This window comes from Girardinichthys multiradiatus, chromosome 1, assembly GCF_021462225.1.
Source record: "Girardinichthys multiradiatus isolate DD_20200921_A chromosome 1, DD_fGirMul_XY1, whole genome shotgun sequence".
Lineage (NCBI taxonomy): Eukaryota > Metazoa > Chordata > Actinopteri > Cyprinodontiformes > Goodeidae > Girardinichthys > Girardinichthys multiradiatus.
The window spans coordinates 20,514,626-20,533,718 of NC_061794.1; the positions used below are offsets into that span (position 1 = coordinate 20,514,626).

At 39.2% G+C, this 19,093-nt stretch overlaps 1 protein-coding gene across 4 annotated transcripts in view; it reads left to right on the forward strand.

Annotated features, from left to right (window-relative positions):
* The window catches only part of si:dkey-178k16.1 (band 4.1-like protein 1), an 82,163-nt gene that overhangs the window by 56,250 nt on the left and 6,820 nt on the right, over positions 1-19,093 (forward strand). For 2 of the 4 annotated variants that reach the window (XM_047378923.1, XM_047378942.1), the window contains 9 exons: positions 2,685-2,860; positions 2,966-3,204; positions 3,758-3,796; positions 7,322-7,351; positions 7,798-7,947; positions 16,088-16,138; positions 17,003-17,440; positions 17,588-17,809; positions 17,905-17,964. In XM_047378923.1, coding sequence (XP_047234879.1) covers positions 2,685-2,860; positions 2,966-3,204; positions 3,758-3,796; positions 7,322-7,351; positions 7,798-7,947; positions 16,088-16,138; positions 17,003-17,440; positions 17,588-17,809; positions 17,905-17,964 — 1,405 coding nt within the window. The remainder of the gene's footprint in view (positions 1-2,684; positions 2,861-2,965; positions 3,205-3,757; positions 3,797-7,321; positions 7,352-7,797; positions 7,948-16,087; positions 16,139-17,002; positions 17,441-17,587; positions 17,810-17,904; positions 17,965-19,093) is intronic. The other 2 variants (XM_047378931.1, XM_047378939.1) reach the window with 2 other exon arrangements.

The window sequence follows — 19,093 nt, forward strand, 5'->3', positions numbered from 1 at the left end:
TGTGTGTGTTGCTCACCGAAGTTATGTTAATTTCCATGACCAGAATTTAAGAAATATACAAAACATGGGCCAATTTGGGCATCAGTGCACACAACACAATGTCCACCCAAGAGGAAAAGAGTGACTGCAAAGTCTGCAGATTGAATATGAGTTCATAAATTAAAAATTTAGGTGCCAATTTATTTCATGAAGAGGCTAGGAGAAAATATTGTCAGAGAGCACTGCTTAAATGATAGTTAACAGGCACTCGAAGAGATTCAAATTCTAAATACATTTTATTTATAAAGCACATCTAAAGTAAAATTTGTTTAAGCAAAGTGATATACAGTACTAAAACAGGTCAAACCAGGACACAAATGATAATAAAATATAGCAAAGGACAAGGACAGCAGAATAAAATGGACTACAAAAACTGTTGTAAAATAAAAAGAGAAACAAAAATAAACCAACTCGCACTGTCAAAAGACAATGAGAATAAGTGTTAAGTTGCTTTCGAAAATCAGCAAGAGAAGAAGCCTGATTAATATGTATTGTCAACTTGTTCCATAATTTTAGAGCCATGACTGAAAAGAACCAGTTTCCTCTGAGCTCAGTCTAGTTTTTGGTACCACCAAAAGAAACTGGTCAGCTGATCTAAGGGCCCTTAGTGAAACATAAGGCTGAACCAAGTCAGAGAGGTAAAGAGGAGCAAGACCATTAACACATTTAAAATGAAAATATTTTAAAATCAGTTCTTTGGGACACTGGCAGCCAGTGGAGAGATGACAGAACAGGTGAGATATTTGTGTTCGGTTAAAAGACGAGCAACAACATTCAGGACAAGCTGAAGACTGATCCCAGCATAAAGTGATTTTCAATAATTTTGACGAGTTGTGATGAAACCATGAAATATTATTTCCAGATCATGTTTTTACAAGACTGGTTTTAGTTTAGTAACCTGCCGTAACTAAAAGAAACTTTACTCCAAAACACTTCTGACCTGTTTGTTGAACTTGAAACCTGAATCCAGAGTTACACCAAGATTTGTAACCTTTTGCTTGACATATGGTTCAAACTCACCAAAGTTTATAAGAACCGTGTCTGAACTACTGTTAGGACTACACAAAATTACCCCATTTTCTTTTCATTTAAGCTCAGAAAATTCATGGTCATGTGTGCTTTGACATCACCAAGACACTTTAGGAGAGGTTGGACAGTTTGGCTTTATAAAGAGATAAATCTGACAGTCATCTGAATAACAATAGAAAGAGATTCCATGATTTCTCAAAATTGACTGTAAAGGGAGATGATACAGTGAAAAAAAGAGATGGCCAAGCATTTAACCTTGAGGAACTCCACAGGAAAGAGGTGCTAAAATTGACTTGGAATTATCTGTATGAACACAGAAACTTCTGTCCTCCAGGTATGAACAAAACCAGTCTAACAGCTCTCTGTTACCAGCCCAGTTGGCTATGATTCACCGCACTGATAAATTACTACTTGTAACAAAAACTGTAATTCAAAACACAAAAATTTTAGCTGCATTGGGGAAAATGTAATGTCTGACTAGCATTAATACCTTCTTTAAGTTATCAGCTACACTGTGTCACCATGATATTTTTTATTAAGGAACAACTTGGCTTAAAACTTAAAACTGATACACATCTGATGTTACATGCTATTTGCCACACACTGAGTTAGGTATTTGTGAAATTCAAATAAATCTAAATTACTCTTTTTCAGAGCAATTACTCTTTAATGTTTTTTTTTAATATAAATTGAGGTTTATTTCTACAGGTTAGTTTCCCCAGAACCACCTCCAAAGGGCTTTCCTTTTTTTCTTCCACTCAACGTTTTTTGAATACCCTGTAACTTTTTTCACAATATTGAAATTTTCTGAGACAGAGTTTTGGATTTGTATTGTCTGTAAACCATAATTATCAAAATTACAAGATTAACAAAATTGAGCCTTTTCATAATATTTAAATTTTGAACTTTTTGAACTTGTATGCTACAAGCTAAATCTAAAGAGAAGGTGTTTTGATAGTGGTAGATATGCTTAAAAGTTTTTAAAAAACAGTGTTAGCTAAAGATACTTGGACAATTGTTTGATAAGTGGGCTTATATATGCACAGTTGCCAGGAAACAGTTGTAGTCATCTGAATAACAATAGAAAGAGATTCCATGATTTCTCAAAATTGACTGTAAAGGGAGATGATACAGTGAAAAAAAGAGATGGCCAAGAATTTAACCTTGAGGAACTCCACAGGAAAGAGGTGCTAAAATTGACTTGGAATTATCTGTATGAACGCAGAAACTTCTGTCCTCCAGGTATGAACAAAACCAGTCTAACAGCTCTCTGTTACCAGCCCAGTTGGCTATGATTCACCGCACTGATAAATTACTACATGTAACAAAAACTGTAATTCAAAACACAAACATTTTAGCTGCATTGGGGAAAATGTAATGTCTGACTAGAATTAATACCTTCTTTAAGTTTTCAGCTACACTGTGTCACCATGATATTTTTTATTAAGGAACAACTTGGCTTAAAACTTAAAACTGATACACATTTGATGTTACATGCTATTTGCCACACACTGAGTTAGGTATTTGTTAAATTCAAATAAATCTAAATTATTCTTTTTCAGAGCAATTACTCTTTAAGGTTTTTTTTCAATATAAATTGAGGTTTATTTCTACAGGTTAGTTTCCCCAGAACCACCTCCAAAGGGCTTCCTTGTAATTGGCTCCAAGTTTCGCTATAGTGGGCGAACCCAAGCCCAGACAAGGCAGGCCAGTGCTTTGATCGACCGGCCTGCACCACAGTTTGATCGGTCCGTCAGCAAGCGATACCTGCAGCCGCGAAGCATAGATGGAGGTATGAACCCATACTCTTTGCCGTCGGTGTGGATGTTTGTTTTTTTATTTATTGTTAGAAAGAAACTTTATGTTTTACGGTTCCCATACCCTCTCTTCTTCCCAGCCTCAGCCTTAGGTGACAGTATGGATCAGCTGTCTCAGAGAAGCTCCAGTGAACGCACACAGTTTATGTCCAGGGAAGACCTGGATCAAGAAGGAAGCCTTGACCTGGACCATGATCATTATCTATATCCAGACCATGACCAGGACCAGTACACAGATCAGGAAGTGGAGCAGCATGATGGGTACAAACAGCCACTGGGGGCCATCAGTTCAACACTCACAAAGGCCTTGGAGCTCAAGGTAAAGGGTGCATGGGGTTTCAGGTTCTGGCTCACACTTGTCCAAAAAGCTCAAACATGTGGATAGAGTGTGAATCAGTTATACAATATGAACACAATAGTTCTCTTTAGCCACTGCCTGTCAGTCTAAAGTGTACATGGAATTCATCCATTAACAAAACTACTGAATATAAGAACCTTGGAGACATTTTGAGAACACTTTTCAGAGATACCACAGCCCTCATTTGAAAAGCTTTCTGCCCTTCTGCACACCAATTGTATAATCTTGGATGAACTTGTCATTTTCCCCTTCACAATCCTTTTCATTAAAGACATTAATCATCCTTATTCTTTTCTTCTTGACCTAATATCCCATGTTCTTATAAGACCTCTAAGTCACCTCTGCTCACTGTTCTTCAAAATCTAACCCGACTTCTTTGCTGCAGATAATATTTGTCTAACAAGCACCCTGCCTCAATTATCTTCTGCTCTTGCCGCTGCACTTCTAACAGCCTTCACTAACCTCAGCTTTCTTTCTCCTGCATTTCCGTGCTCTTCCTTGTCCTTTCATCCAGGATCAGGAGCCAGGCTTTCCTATTGACTCGAAACCAGAGGTATTTTGGTTATGGACTTTTGTCTTCATGTGGTTGTTTTAGCTCATACTCTGTTACTCTGTGCTTAAGCAGTTAATTGCTCATGAAAATATTTATATTTAGGTTCTTATGGAGAATCTGCATTAATTAATATTCAGAAGAACAAACAAATGATTGATATGCCTTTGTTTGCGTTCCCTTTTTTTTCATTTTTTCTTTCCTGTGGGAAAGTGTTTATTAATACAAAAAAATGCAAAAAGTCAAAATTAAATGCCACAAATTCACCTGCAGGCATCTTGATCAGGATTTATGTTCATTCTTAATGAAGCAAAAGTGGATTCATCAGCATATATTGTTCAATTTTATGTAAGTCCTGTAGATGCAAGTACAGTGCCTTGCAAATGTATTTGTAACCTTTTCACATTTTGTCATGAAACAGCTACAATCTAAATGTATTTTAATAACATTTATTGTGAGACACTAACACAAAATAGTTTAAAATTGTGAAGTAGGAGGAAAATTATTTATGGGACTCAAAATGATTTTCAAACAAAAATATCCATTTTCATTTAACCTCCTTTACTCTGATAAAGTCTAAACAGTCCAGTGGAATGGCTTGAAAAAAATCCTTTCTTTTTAAATAAACCAAGAAGAAGTCCCTTTTTCAATTTTATATAAATCACGTAGGGGCATAGCAAACATCTGGAGGTACTTGGTCAAATGAGACTAAAACTGAACATTTTCACCTTCATGCAATGCTTGACAGGGGTAATGTGGAGAACACATTATCTGGAGGTACTTGGTCAAATGAGACTAAAACTGAACATTTTCACCTTCATGCAATGCTTGACAGGGGTAATGTGGAGAACACATTATCCTGAACACAACATCCCCATGGTGAAACCTGGTGGCGGCAGCATCATACTGTGGCTTTTCTTTACTTTAGCACACGGAAGCTGTTCAGAGATTATGGCAAAATTAATGAAACTAAATACAGGGCAATTCTGGAAGAAATTGACTTTAGATGGGGGCGGAAGTTTACCTTTTAATAGGACTAAAACCCTAAACATGCCTAGAGTTTAGATGAAAGCGTATTCATGTGTTAAAATGGCCCCGTCAAAGTCCACACCTCAACCTGTCGGAATCTGTGGTAAAATTAGAAAATATGATGGATCTTGAACTATTTTCTAAAGAATTGGACAATTTCTGTCTCTAGATGTGCAAAACTGATACTTACCCAAAAAGATTGTAGTTGTAGTTGCATCAAAGGGTGGTTCTGCAAAGTATTGACTCAAGGAGGCTGAATACAATTTAAGAACACGCCTTTTTAAAATTTTTGTTTTAAAAACATTTAAAAACACATGTATCCTTTACACAATATGCACTGCTTTGCCTCAGTCTGTCGCATAAAATCCCAATTAAGTACTTTGAAATGTCAGGTTGTAACATGTCAAATTTGAAGGAGTATTTTTTCAAGACACTGTACAGGTCCTTCTCAAAATATTAGCATATTGTGATAAAGTTCATTATTTTCCATAATGTCATGATGAAAATTTTACATTCATATATTTTAGATTCATTGCACACTAACTGAAATATTTCAGGTCTTTTATTGTCTTAATGCGGATGATTTTGGCATACAGCTCATGAAAACCCAAAATTCCTATCTCACAAAATTAGCATATCATTAAAAGGGTCTCTAAACGAGCTATGAACCTAATCATCTGAATCAACAAGTTAACTCTAAACACCTGCAAAAGATTCCTGAGGCCTTTAAAACTCCCAGCCTGGTTCATCACACAAAACCCCAATCATGGGTAAGACTGCCGACCTGACTGCTGTCCAGAAGGCCACTATTGACACCCTCAAGCAAGAGGGTAAGACACAGAAAGAAATTTCTGAACGAATAGGTTGTTCCCAGAGTGCTGTATCAAGGCACCTCAGTGGGAAGTCTGTGGGAAGGAAAAGGTGTGGCAGAAAACGCTACACAACGAGAAGAGGTGACCGGACCCTGAGGAAGATTGTGGAGAAGGGCCGATTCCAGACCTTGGGGGACCTGCGGAAGCAGTGGACTGAGTCTGGAGTAGAAACATCCAGAGCCACCGTGCACAGGCGTGTGCAGGAAATGGGCTACAGGTGCCGCATTCCCCAGGTCAAGCCACTTTTGAACCAGAAAAAGCGGCAGAAGCGCCTGACCTGGGCTACAGAGAAGCAGCACTGGACTGTTGCTCAGTGGTCCAAAGTAATTTTTTCGGATGAAAGCAAATTCTGCATGTCATTCGGAAATCAAGGTGCCAGAGTCTGGAGGAAGACTGGGGAGAAGGAAATGCCAAAATGCCAGAAGTCCAGTGTCAAGTACCCACAGTCAGTGATGGTCTGGGGTGCCGTGTCAGCTGCTGGTGTTGGTCCACTGTGTTTTATCAACGGCAGGGTCAATGCAGCTAGCTATCAGGAGATTTTGGAGCACTTCATGCTTCCATCTGCTGAAAAGCTTTATGGAGATGAAAATTTCATTTTTCAGCACGACCTGGCACCTGCTCACAGTGCCAAAACCACTGGTAAATGGTTTACTGACCATGGTATCACTGTGCTCAATTGGCCTGCCAACTCTCCTGACCTGAACCCCATAGAGAATCTGTGGGATATTGTGAAAACAACGTTGAGAGACTCAAGACCCAACACTCTGGATGAGCTAAAGGCCGCTATCGAAGCATCCTGGGCCTCCATAAGACCTCAGCAGTGCCACAGGCTGATTGCCTCCATGCCACGCCGCATTGAAGCAGTCATTTCTGCAAAAGGATTCCCAACCAAGTATTGAGTGCATAACTGTACATGATTATTTGAAGGTTGATGTTTTTTGTATTAAAAACACTTTTCTTTTATTGGTTGGATGAAATATGCTAATTTTGTGAGATAGTAATTTTGGGTTTTCATGAGCTGTATGCCAAAATCATCCGTATTAAGACAATAAAAGACCTGAAATATTTCAGTTAGTGTGCAATGAATCTAAAATATATGAATGTTAAATTTTCATCATTACATTATGGAAAATAATGAACTTTATCACAATATGCTAATATTTTGAGAAGGACCTGTATTTGTTGTTCTCTTTTGCTGGACCAACTACCATTCAATTAGCAAATTATTGGACTTGTCATTTGTGGTTTTTGTAAGCGTGCTTTCATCAAATCTTTGGATAAAGAAGTCTGGGAATAATCCTCTCCCAAACACTTAAATCAATAAACGACTGCATTAATTATCATTTGGCTGACACTGAAATGGATTGCCCCTGTCTTCTTGGCAGAACATTATTCAGCTTAATAGTCTGAGTCAGAAGTCCTCCCTAAACTCCTAGATGGTGTCAGCTGTTCCTGTTTGTCACTCTGGCTGCCTGCCTGTTTTCACTCACCTGCTGCATTTTACCTCTTTGTCTCTGCACACATTTGTTTCCCTCATCCTTCAAATTCTCAACCTGCTGCTTTACTCCAAAAACTGTTCACTTCACCTCACTTGCCACCTCCTTCCCCACCTCATCTGTTGGACAAGGATCTGGTGCATCTTCGGCCCAAACAGGAGGTACTGCTCGTCCTCTTATTTTCCATATGTGCTGTGTATGAACATCGCCAGGTGTTCTGTGTTGACAAGTTTACATCTGCATCTTTCACTTGTTGTCAGAACTCGACAAAAAAAAGGGTCCAATTTAAATCTTTATTGTTAAGGTGACCAAAGTATCATGGATCACTTCAATTCAATGGTTCTGAATGTCAGTTTCAAATATGTTTAAGAGTTAAAGAGCTAATATGTTGAATAATAAATATCTATTGGATTTTTACAGAACTCAGTTAGCTCTGGTGTTGTGCTTTGTGCACCAGAGACAAATACTTTCTCTTTTTAAATCCTAAAGATGTTTTTTGAATTCTGGCTGGTTTATTGAAACTGATACACAACCAGCCCTCAAATTGGATTTTATTTCTTCTATAGAAGTTAATTAATGTTCTTGTTGTCCTGTACTGTCTGAGCAGCAGTTTTTGGATAAGCCAGAGGACGTTTTACAGAAACACCAGGCCAGCATCAATGAGCTAAAGAGGGCTCTGAAGCAGCCAAACAGTAAGAAGAGAGAGAAGCGCCTTCCTTCAGCCACCCCTCCTGCAGGAACCCCTGAACGAAAAACAGTAAGACTCAAATCTTGCTCTTAATACTCCCTATACTACTCTTATTATTTCTATACATGAGATTTTGTCATTTTCTTCCAACCCACAGAATGACTCTGCTCACATTATTTTATTTAGCTAAAGTTTATGTGTAAATTTCCATTACTGTCACAACTCTTTATTACAGCATTGATTCAACAAGGATTTCTGAAGATTTTAACACAGTTTAATATGATCATTGTTGCTCTTCTTCACTAACAGCATTTTGCTGTATTGGAATATTTTTTAAACATCATAGGGACACCTGTGATAAATTAAAAGCAAATGTTTGTCTTCAGATTTTTACAGTAATTAAATAAAAAACGTACAGTAAGAAATATCTCTAGTAATTTTCTTCTTCTGACTTTAAACTGTTTATATGTTCTCTCGTATGGAAGCAAATGTGTCCCAATATTCAAATTAAAATGGATTAATAAAATTGTTTTTCATTTTCGAAATGAAGCTGCATTTTTTGACTCATAAATAAAATTAAAAATAATCCAAACTGCATTTTCATTTTCTTCTCCAAGACAGTTGTAGACCGCTTGTTTTTGTCATTTGACATTTTTTTCTCACACAAATAAATAGAAAGGATTTCCCTTAGGGTATCAATAGGCTACTTCTGATCTTTTCAGAAACATCTATTAAAGCTAATTGAAGCACTGATTTTAATAGTTTAGAAATTTAGTGCATCCCGGTACCAAACAGTTTGAAAGTTTATTACATTAAACTACTAAATAGTAATAAATGCTTTATGCTTACGCATAAATATGTATTATGTAATGTATACATAAAAACGTTCATGTGCTGAAGCTGATAGCAGGAAAGTCAAGTCCTGAGAAATTCAGCAAACTATTTTAATAATACATCTATACACATCTATTATAATACATCTATACACATCTATTACATGTAGTCACATCCGCAGCTAATACAAGTCCTGATGAACTTTGTATTATAATAACATCATGACTTCATGAAATTTAAACATGACTTCAGACGTGTGTCCCTGATGGATTCAGAGGGAGGTGATGGAGAGACTGAGCAATCTCAGGTCTTCTGCTTCATGGCACCTTGATGGATCGGAACATAGTGGTGAACGGCTCCTCTCTGTTCTTTGCAGGACAGAGAGATTTTGAAGATCCTTTATTTCTGCAGCCATCAGGCTTCCGTTTTAAAATACAAATGAAGTTTGCTGGGTGCCTCAAAACTTTGAATAAACTAACTTAAAACTGAACTTTAACAATTTCTGGTCTGCTTACTTATTTATGCCCAGCTTCTGTTCAGACCCAACTGTGTGGGATTAAATAAAGTTGAGCTGCAAAAGGGACAGTGAACGTTTGTGCAGCAGGTCCTGCATCTATCCAATTTGGGCAAGGTTTTTCTATTCTGGACACTTATATGCAACTAAAAAAGAGAGAGCCTAGTTAGTCCAAGTTGATATTTTACTAAAAGACATTATCAAAATATAGGATATCATCAGAGTCATATCAATTTTAATAGTTTAAAACATACATAGTAACATAAATATTGACTGAAATATTAACCTTTGGCCATCTCTTAATGAGCCTTTGGGAAGACTCTTTGGAAAACCATTTCACGCGACCGCCTCATGAAGCTCATGGAGAGAATACCAAGAGAGCAAATCAGTAGAGGCAATTGTGGCTCAGGTTGTAAGAGTTCAATTCAATTCAAAGATACTTTATTGATCCCCGAGGGGAAATTAGAATTGCAGTACAACCCATCCAAACATACATCATGACACAAGACAAGGGGGGGACGGGTCACCGAGGCTTTGCTGCCCACTCACAGGCGCTGCCCTTGCTAGATGAGAAAAGAGGCCACATTAGGGAAGTAGAGGGAAAAAATCATATTTCACACTTTATCCTTAGCAGGATACAGTTTGAGATTGCAAAAAAGCTCAGCACAAAGAAGCAACAAGTTTACAAAACATCATGCCGGGAATGGTGAAGGTGGTGTGAGGAGGTGCATATGTTTATCTTGAGCATGTGTGTGTGTGCAAGTGAGTGTGTGCAAGTAAGTCCATGAAGCACTGTCACAGAGGCCATTGTCCTTGATGGTTCGTTGGAATGTTCATCAACCGGCCACAAAGTTCTGAGCAGGTCCACAGATGTCCTCAGGGAAGGGAGGGGGCAGAGGGAGCAGAGCGTCATGTTTACATAACTTCCAGGAGAAGTTGAAGATAGCCAGCCATCAAGGCCGTGCAGGGGAGCCAGATTCAGAAAAACAATAATTATTTGGGTTAGGCTGACTCTTAATTTTCCGTCCGCCTTGAGAGTCTCGCTGGTGCTTCTCAAAGGCGAATCCAAACAGCCAAATTCCTGGTCTTTCGCCAGATCCGAGCAAACAATTTTCTCCAAGATTTGTCCCATTTCACCCATGAGTCCAGGAACCGCAACCTGCCTGCAATCCTGTGTAAGGATCACATCCAGTCTGTGATTCAGTTCACGTAACATCTCAGTCTGAGTGCTGATCTCCCTGAAGATCCCATCACACATGCCAGGCAGCCTCACAATGGCCAGAACAGCTGCTGACACTCTCCGAATTTCTCAATATGCCAGGTAACCGCTGACTCCAAAAAGCAGAAATCCTGATATCAAACATCAAATTATATACACATCTTCCACATCCTCGACTGACATTATCAACAAACACACAATCCTCCACTTCTGCCAGGAGTCCATTGTGTATCCAGAGAAAAACGTCCAGTCCGGACAAGTTGGGCTCTCCTTCACCCTGTCTTCTCCTCGAGAAACTTTTATCAATTGCATTGAGAGACCAGCTGGTCAAATCCATAACTAAGAATTTGGAAGATATGCAAGAAGAGGCTCCAAAGACAAGACACAGAGCTGAAGCAGGGCAGATATGGGAGGGGGTGGGAGACAGAGAAAAAGCGTTCTCCTCCACCGAGAGCAGAAAGCAGATGTAACCGGTATGTTGACTGTTCAAACCCCTGTTCCGTCTGTCTCAGTCGTTGGGTCCCTGTGCATGGTCCTTAGCCCCAAAAAGCTCCCCGGGTGCTGCAAAGTGGCAGCGCACTGCTCCCTAAAGTGATGGGTTAAAATGCAGATGTCAATTTCTCCATTGTGAGATCAGTCAGTCATTTTCTGCCGCTTATTCCATAGTGGGTCGCGAGGAATCTGGTGCCTATCTCCAGCAGTCTACAGGCAGGCTACACCCTGGACAGGTCACCACTCCATCGCAGGGCAACACACAAACAACCATGCACACACTCATTCATACACCTAAGGGCAATTTAGAGTGACCAATTAACCTAACAGGCATGTCTTTGGACTGTGGAAGGAAGCCGGAGTACCCGGAGAGAACATGCCAACTCCATGCAGAAAGACCCCCGGCCGGGAATCGAACCCAGGATCTTCTTGCTGCAAAGCAACATTGCTACCAACTGCGCCATCGTGCAGCCCATTGTGATATCAATAAAGTCTAAATAATAATAATGATTATTGTTAATTAATGACTATTTTGAAGAGTCTAAAATATAAAAATGTTTAGAGTTACTTCACACTTTTTGTTTACTACATTGCTCAAAAACAAATAAAGGGAACTCTCACATAACACATCCTAGATCTGAATGAATGAAATATTCTCATTGAATACTTTGTTCTGTACAAAGTTGAATGTGCTAACAACAAAATCACACAAAAATCATCAATGGAAATCAACTTTATTAACCAATGGAGGCCTGGATTTGGAGTCACACACAAAATGAAAGTGGAAAAACACACTAGAGGCTGATCCAACTTTGATGTAATGTCTTTAAAACAAGTCAAATGAGGCTCATTGTCCTGCATTAGGAGGAACCCAGGGCCAACCGCACCAGCATATGGTCTCACAAGGGGTCTGAGGATCTCATCTCGGTACCTAATGGCAGTCAGGCTACCTCTGGCGAGCTCATGGAGGGCTGCACGAAATGCCACCCCACACCATTACTAACCCACTACTGTCTCCAGACTCTGTCACGTCTGTCACATGTGCTCAGTGTGAACCTGCTTTCGTCTGTGAAGAGCACAGGTGCCAGTGGCGAATTTGCCAATCCTTGTGTTCTCTGGCAAATGCCAAGCATCCTGCACGGTGTTGGGCTGTGAGCACAACCCCCATTTGGGGACGTCGGGCCCTCATACCATCCTCATGGAGTCGGTTTCTAACCGTTTGTGCAGACACATGCACATTTGTGGCAAAGTCAAATTGATGGAACACTTTTTGCGGGCGCATGAAAACGAAAAAGCATTTTCCTCTTAGTTTTCTCTTTAGTTGTGTCACACAATGAGCAGTCTTGAAGAAAAAAATCAAAACACAGTTTGCATTATCTATTAGTCATTTCATTCAGGAGTCAAAAAATGCAGCTATGACTTTAAAATGAAAAAGCATTTCTGTTAATGCATTTTAATTTTCAAATTTCACATTTCAAAATTAATTTTGGTCACTTTGCTGAGACATCTTTTGAAAATGAAATGTTAAACGTTATTTTATTTATCATTTTAATTCATTTACAAATTGAGCAGTCTTGGAGAAAAAAATGCAGTTTAGATGATTTATTTCTAATTTTATTTATGAATCAAAAAATGCAGCTTCATTTTGAAAATGAAAAAACATTTTATTAATCCATTTTAATTTGAATATTGGGACACATTTGCTTCCATACTCACGGTGTGCTAATTGTTCTCTTAGAGTGGGGCTGCAATGGTGGCCTAGTTGGTAGCACTGTCTCTTGCCTAGCAGCAGGAAGGTCATGGGTTCGAATCGGATGGAGTTTGCATATTCTCCCTGTGCATGTGTGGGTTCTCTCCGAGTACTTGCTTATGTAAAGTGTAAAATCCATATTTTTTACTTTGTACTAGCTATTTTATGGTTATATCTGTCTTCAGTGCCATACGGTTTGACTGTGATGAATCTAATAAAAATACGTTGTATCTTTATAGGGTTTAAAATTATTCAATTAATGAAAATTACTTATTTGGAGTTTAGAATTATATTCTTTCAGAACTGCATGTAGTTGTAGTAAATTGCATTAGATTTTAACTTTCATCTTTAAACAGTTACAAGGAATACATTGTTATAAAAAACTAAAAATCTTCACTGCTGTCCCACTGTTTCTTATTTTACCAGATATTTTCACATATTCAGAAAGCTTCACTGTGTGCTATGTTGTAGGAACAACTTTTGTTGTCGCACTTGTATTGTATAGCAACATAAACAATGGTACTCTCTTTGTGTGTACCTTATTATTACATGACCACCATGGATTATTGGAAGTTTTTTAATGGTGTTCTTTTGCAGTCTGTGAATGAACGTAAGTGGTCAAATAACTATCTACTGAAGCAACCTGAATAAATCTCTGCTGTGTCAGCCACATTAAGGGTTCAGCAGGCCATGATGAGAGAATCTTCATTAGTGTAGACTGAGTGTTTGCATTTTGCAGCCTCAGACTGAGTTCTCTTAGTATTTAGCCACTGCTATATACAGTTTGTAGCAGTCGCATAACCTTTGGGGCAGTGGAACAAAAGTCCATAGCAGTCAGGGTATTGCCTAAGATCCCACTAAGAGTGCTAGAATGTGTTTTACATAAAGAGGTAATGCTGTAATATTCTCTTACAGCCATGTCTTTTGAGTGAAATGCCATAGGATTGAAATGTAAGTATAGGGATGGAGGTATCAGCCAACCTTGTTTCTTATCATAGCACAAGAAATACTAACACAGACCAAATGTACATAATGATTGAAAATAAGGGAAATTTTAAACAAATGTGTTGCAAAGTTATAAAGGCTTCATGATCAACCTTCATGATAAAATAAAAATTCTCAAAGTATTTTGCATTTAAGTATTTTTGAGTTTTAATAAATTATTATTTTTTTTTTGTTAAAATTGTTTTAGAGCAACATTAGGTAATAGTCTTATAGGCCATGTTGTTTATTGTTGTTCGGGTGACTTGCACTGAACTTGAAGCTCTTCCTCACTCGTTCTACAATTATTAGGTTGGGTTAGAAAGGAATTACAAATAGAGGATTTGTTTTTAGGCTAATTCAAACTGTTTACTCTGTCAATTTAGGCAACCAGTGATGCCAAATTGATTGAGAAGCAGCATGGTTATAAGAGAACACTGGATTCTTACTTCAAAGCAGAAAAGAGTAAGACCTCATCAGGGTCTGAAGCAATTACGGACAATTGCCCAACTTCCAGGGAATCTCTAACTACTAACCTGGGAACGTCTATAACTGAGGCAATAGGTTGGACAAATGTGAACAAGATGGATGATGCAACCAATGGCCATCGTGATTCTGTATTAGTGAGAAATGCGTTTCATGAAAATGGATATGGCTCTCCACCTGACAAGATGATAAATGAAATGAACAAGGACACATCCTTTTCTCTGTACGAGCAACTGGAGAAAACCAAGAACTTTGAAGCTTTTGCAATTGTGGATTCTTTCCCAAAGGCCGACAGACCTAAAAGTGAGAGTGGCACAAGGCACAGTGAGGCTTGGAAAATGAAAGACCTGAGCACCAGTAGGGAAGAAGCTTGCAATAAAACTGTGAACTCACATTCAGAACTCTCCAGAATAGTTCCGCTCAAGCCACAGAGATCAAAGAAGTCTTTGAATAAAGAGAACAAAGTTGTAAATCCTCAAATTCAAAGCCAGTCCGACAAAAGCACCTTTGGTGCAGCTGGGAATGGACAAATGACTAAATTGTCAAGCGAATCAGGAAGGAGACTTGATGATAATACTGTACTGCAGTCTTTAGAGCTGTATCAGCAAACCCAAGTTCCCCATCAGACTAGGAGTGAGTTTGCACAAAAGGAGCTGAAACACTGCAGAGATTCAACAAGGGAAGGTGAGTGGAGACGAGGGAGTTCTCTACATGAGGACAATTTTCCAAACATCTTAGAGTTTAGCTCCAAACTTCCCACAGCTCCCCCCCGCACCCTCCCTCTGAAAACCCAATGGTCCCGAGATAGACCAAACAACATTGACAGCAGCCATGTCCACTACCGGACCTCCAGCCAAGAAGCAGCCAAGAAAAAACTACCGGTAAATCGCCAGTTCCTTCCAGCCTGTTTATCCATTATTGGAACGTAAAGCATTGCATGAGCTTCAGCCAGTGTGGTTCAGATCTTGTTTTTATCATCTGAATACAAATAACATTACTCACACATATCCTTCAAAAGTCATGTGGCTGCTAACGAGAAAGCAAAAGTTCACGTCCCTGCGCATCGTACCATTGACCGTCTCTGTTCACGTCCATGGGATCGGGAGCATTTTGCTTTCCTCCCGTTTCTTCTGCAGAGCTTGACATCTGCTCGGCCATTTGAGAACGCTGTGGGCCTTTAAGCAACGCTCATATTGCTTAAGCTTCAGCTGTCCTTATATTTGTCACCTTAACACATGGTCTCTCCTTCCAACATCCTCACAGAGTGAAAGAGGCCGTTGTTGCAAGGTGTGCAAGACCTTTCCACCATATTTTAAAGCCTCTATTCACATGATTTAAATCCCTGTTTGCTAAATGTTTTGGGCATCTAAACTAAATGTTTTACCTTGGCATCTCTGTAGCAACAAGAAAAAACGTAAAAAGGTGATTAGAAGTAATCATATTCTGCAGAGCTGCCAAGCCTCCTCAGGGCTGGAGTATTCATATGCTGCATTTCTATATGTGAATACATCTCCCCTGAAAGGGATTTTTTTATATCAGACTTCTCAGTGCATGGCATTACCATTGCACTTGCAGTCATTTTTGTTGATGTAAAACACTGAATGATACTTCAAGTGCATGCTTCTGACAGCAGCTCTACGTTGGTTGAGTTTCTGGGGATACTCAGATGTAACTTTAAGGGGTTGTGTTCATGAAAAGGAACCCACTTGTAACCTGCGTGCTACAAATGTTAGAGAGCAATGACTAAAAACCATTAAAATATTTTTTCAGCAGAAATTTTACTTGTTGTAAAACAAACAAAAATTCACACAGGAAGTGACAAAAATTCTCAACTCACCAGCTTTTCTTTAATTTACCTTTCTGATATGCTTAAACACATCCATTATCCTTTTTATTTTAATGTTTGCCCATTGTTTGTGTTTCTGCTCTCTAGGAGACACCCCCCACACCTGCGGTCCATGAGGAACATTTCAGCGAAGCTTCAGTGAGTTCAGCTCTTTCATTGATTGATTGATTGATTGATGAGTCACAGTCTGATACTTTATTAAAATGAATGCACTGTATATGCGTGAAAGCAACGTTAATTTTCTGACAATGCATCCTCTTAAGCATGCAACACATTAACATCATTTTGCAAACATGTTTCTGACTCAACACATAAAGCTACAGTCTTCAATAAACCCACATCTTGGACCTGTTGACAATGTTTTCATTCTGCTTGTTGTAGTGCAAGGCAAATGCTAGCATGTTTCTGTTAGTTTTGATATGACTCGTGTTAATTACTTTTTAAACATTTTTGGTGCGGAGCTAGTTATTTATGTGCAGACAAAACTTACAGAAAAAGTTGTTGTTCAGCGTCGTTAACTGTACGCTTTGCTTTCTTTGTCTTAACATTGAATGACTAGCTCTCTTTGACAGCTGGACGTGGATATCAGAACTCAGCACAGAGCAGGTCATGTGACACAGACAGACCAAAAGCTGCAGCAGTCAATACAGTCTCTCCAACACTATTAACATCATTATAAAGGGTTAGGGGAAAAAACCACAACTCCTTTGCAGACTATTAAACACTGCGATTTTTACTCGATGAAGGTCGCTTCTTTAGGTTTCCACTTTATTTCAATTGGATTAGGATCTTGATTCTGACTTGGTTGCTGGTAAATATGAATTGTACAGTATTTAAGTGTTTGAAAGAATTAAGTGTGGGTTTATAGCCGGTTTTTGATGATAATCCTGGAGGTCTGCATACAATTTTTACCCACACACAGTATCTATAGATTCTTTGTTGATAATCTATGAAATAATAGACACTTAAAGATAATGTCAATGTCAAATTGCATCTCTGTAGAATGAACCATGGGAGAGACGCCTGGGCTCTGTATCTGAAGATGACCAGGACCATGAGATCCTCTACCTGAAGGAAACCCACCTGGGCATTGAGCGCAAGTGTTCTAGTATCACCGTTAGCTCGACTTCCAGCCTTGAAGCTGAAGTAGATTTTACCATCCTTACAGACCTGCAAACAGGCATGGAAGAGTTCTCCAGGGGTATGTCAGAGTTGGGAGAGAGGGATCTTTCACCTGATGGGGGGCTGCGCTTTGGGATCGATTTGCTCCAGCAGCAAGGCCCTCCTGAACTACCCCCTCCGTTAGTATCTGCTCCTCTCACCAGAGGAGCCAGTGTCAGCCCTTCAACCAAACTTATTCAACCTGAAGAGGTTCGACCAGAAGTCAGACCTGAAAACCGACCAGAAGTCAGACCAGATGTCAAAAGACATGACGGCCAGGTAGACTAAAGTTTTTGAAAAAGCTTTTTATAATTAATTAGTTTGTACTTATTCATATTGTTTAAATTGAAAAAAATAACATTTTGTGAATCCAAAAGATTATTAAGGATCTTTTTGTATATGAGAAACCAAACTTTTTTTTGCAAGCCTGTTGTCCCTAAAAAACCAAAGAGGTCAGTGCCAGTGTCTTCATCAGTGGACAGAGATCAGTCGCACAGAGAAGCGAGTCGCCTCCCTACAGCAACGCCTCTGAGCAGAGAGGCCAGTGATGTCATGCCCACTCCAACAGTGAGGAAAACCGACACTAGGACAGAGACTCAGCCCAACGGGTCAGAGCTCACCACCACCATTGTGGAGTTCACAGATCAGGTTGGGTTCATGTTTTCTTTATACATTTAGAACTTGAAATTTTATGTTTGCTGCTTTGAGTAAAACAAGTGAGACTGATTTGGTCTCTGTTCCAGGATCATGGTATCACGGGGTTAAGCGAGGTTTCTTACTCTAAAAGACAAAGTGTATCTCCAGTAAGTATAAGCAAGAGATCGCTGCCTATATTCACTTAATCTGGAGTCATCTCTTCATCCACCTACTTCCAAAGGTGACAAACATAAATACATCAGCATTTAGAGGATTTTTATTCAAAATCACTGACAGACCAGAAAACACTGAAGCATAACACATGTAGTGCTAAATCTATTTAAATGACAGCCCAGATGGAACATGTGTATCTTATTGAAACTATAGAGGGGAGATTGGGACCAAAGCTGCTCTGACACCCTTTGGTAGCTTCTTCCACTATTGTGGACCCACCATTGAAAACAGACCGGGCTCACACTATTTGTCCATTAGGATGTGATTATCAGACAAGCTTGTCTGGTACTGGAGACAGTCACATTTTTTTCACAGTGTCTTGTGATGGTTTAGGAGATTTCGCATTAATTATGACACCAGAAGTACCTTGTAAAAGTATTCAGACTCCTTAAACTTTGTCACATTGTCATGTTAAAATACTTTAGTGTATTATTATGTAATAGTCTAACACAAAATAGCGGATAATTGTAAACTGTAAGGAAACTGTTACGTTTTTATTTTTTTTAAATGAAAACCTGAAAAGGTGATAGTTTGTATTAGTCTCCCTTTATTCTGGTTTCCGAGAATAAAATCAAGTTCACTTCCCTGCACATAAGTGAATACAGTTAATCTGTGTTAACTGATTATAGTGTGAATACTTCAGAGTTCAGTTAGAAAGCATTAGTGAACAAACAGCATCTTGAAGACCAGGGAACTCAGCAGATAGGTCAAGGAGAAAGGTGTCGAGAAGTTTAATGCAGTGTTAAGTAATAAAACAATATTCCAAGCCTTCAACATCTCATGAAGCACTGTTAAGTTCATAATCTGAATATAAAAAAAGAATGGCAAAACTTAAACACTACCATGATATGGCTGCCTACTTAACCCTCCCGCAGTCCTGGAGGGGTCGCACGGACCGATACTCGAGTTTTCCCCTGTCTCTTTCCCATACGGGAGCCCACACGGGAGCCCTCCAAATCACATATCCAACCACTGCCCTAGATTTTTGGTCCTGCGGAGATCAAAGCAACCCCGCGTGCACTTCTTTCTGGTGCCTCCCGTGACATCTGCCTCGCTCTGTAC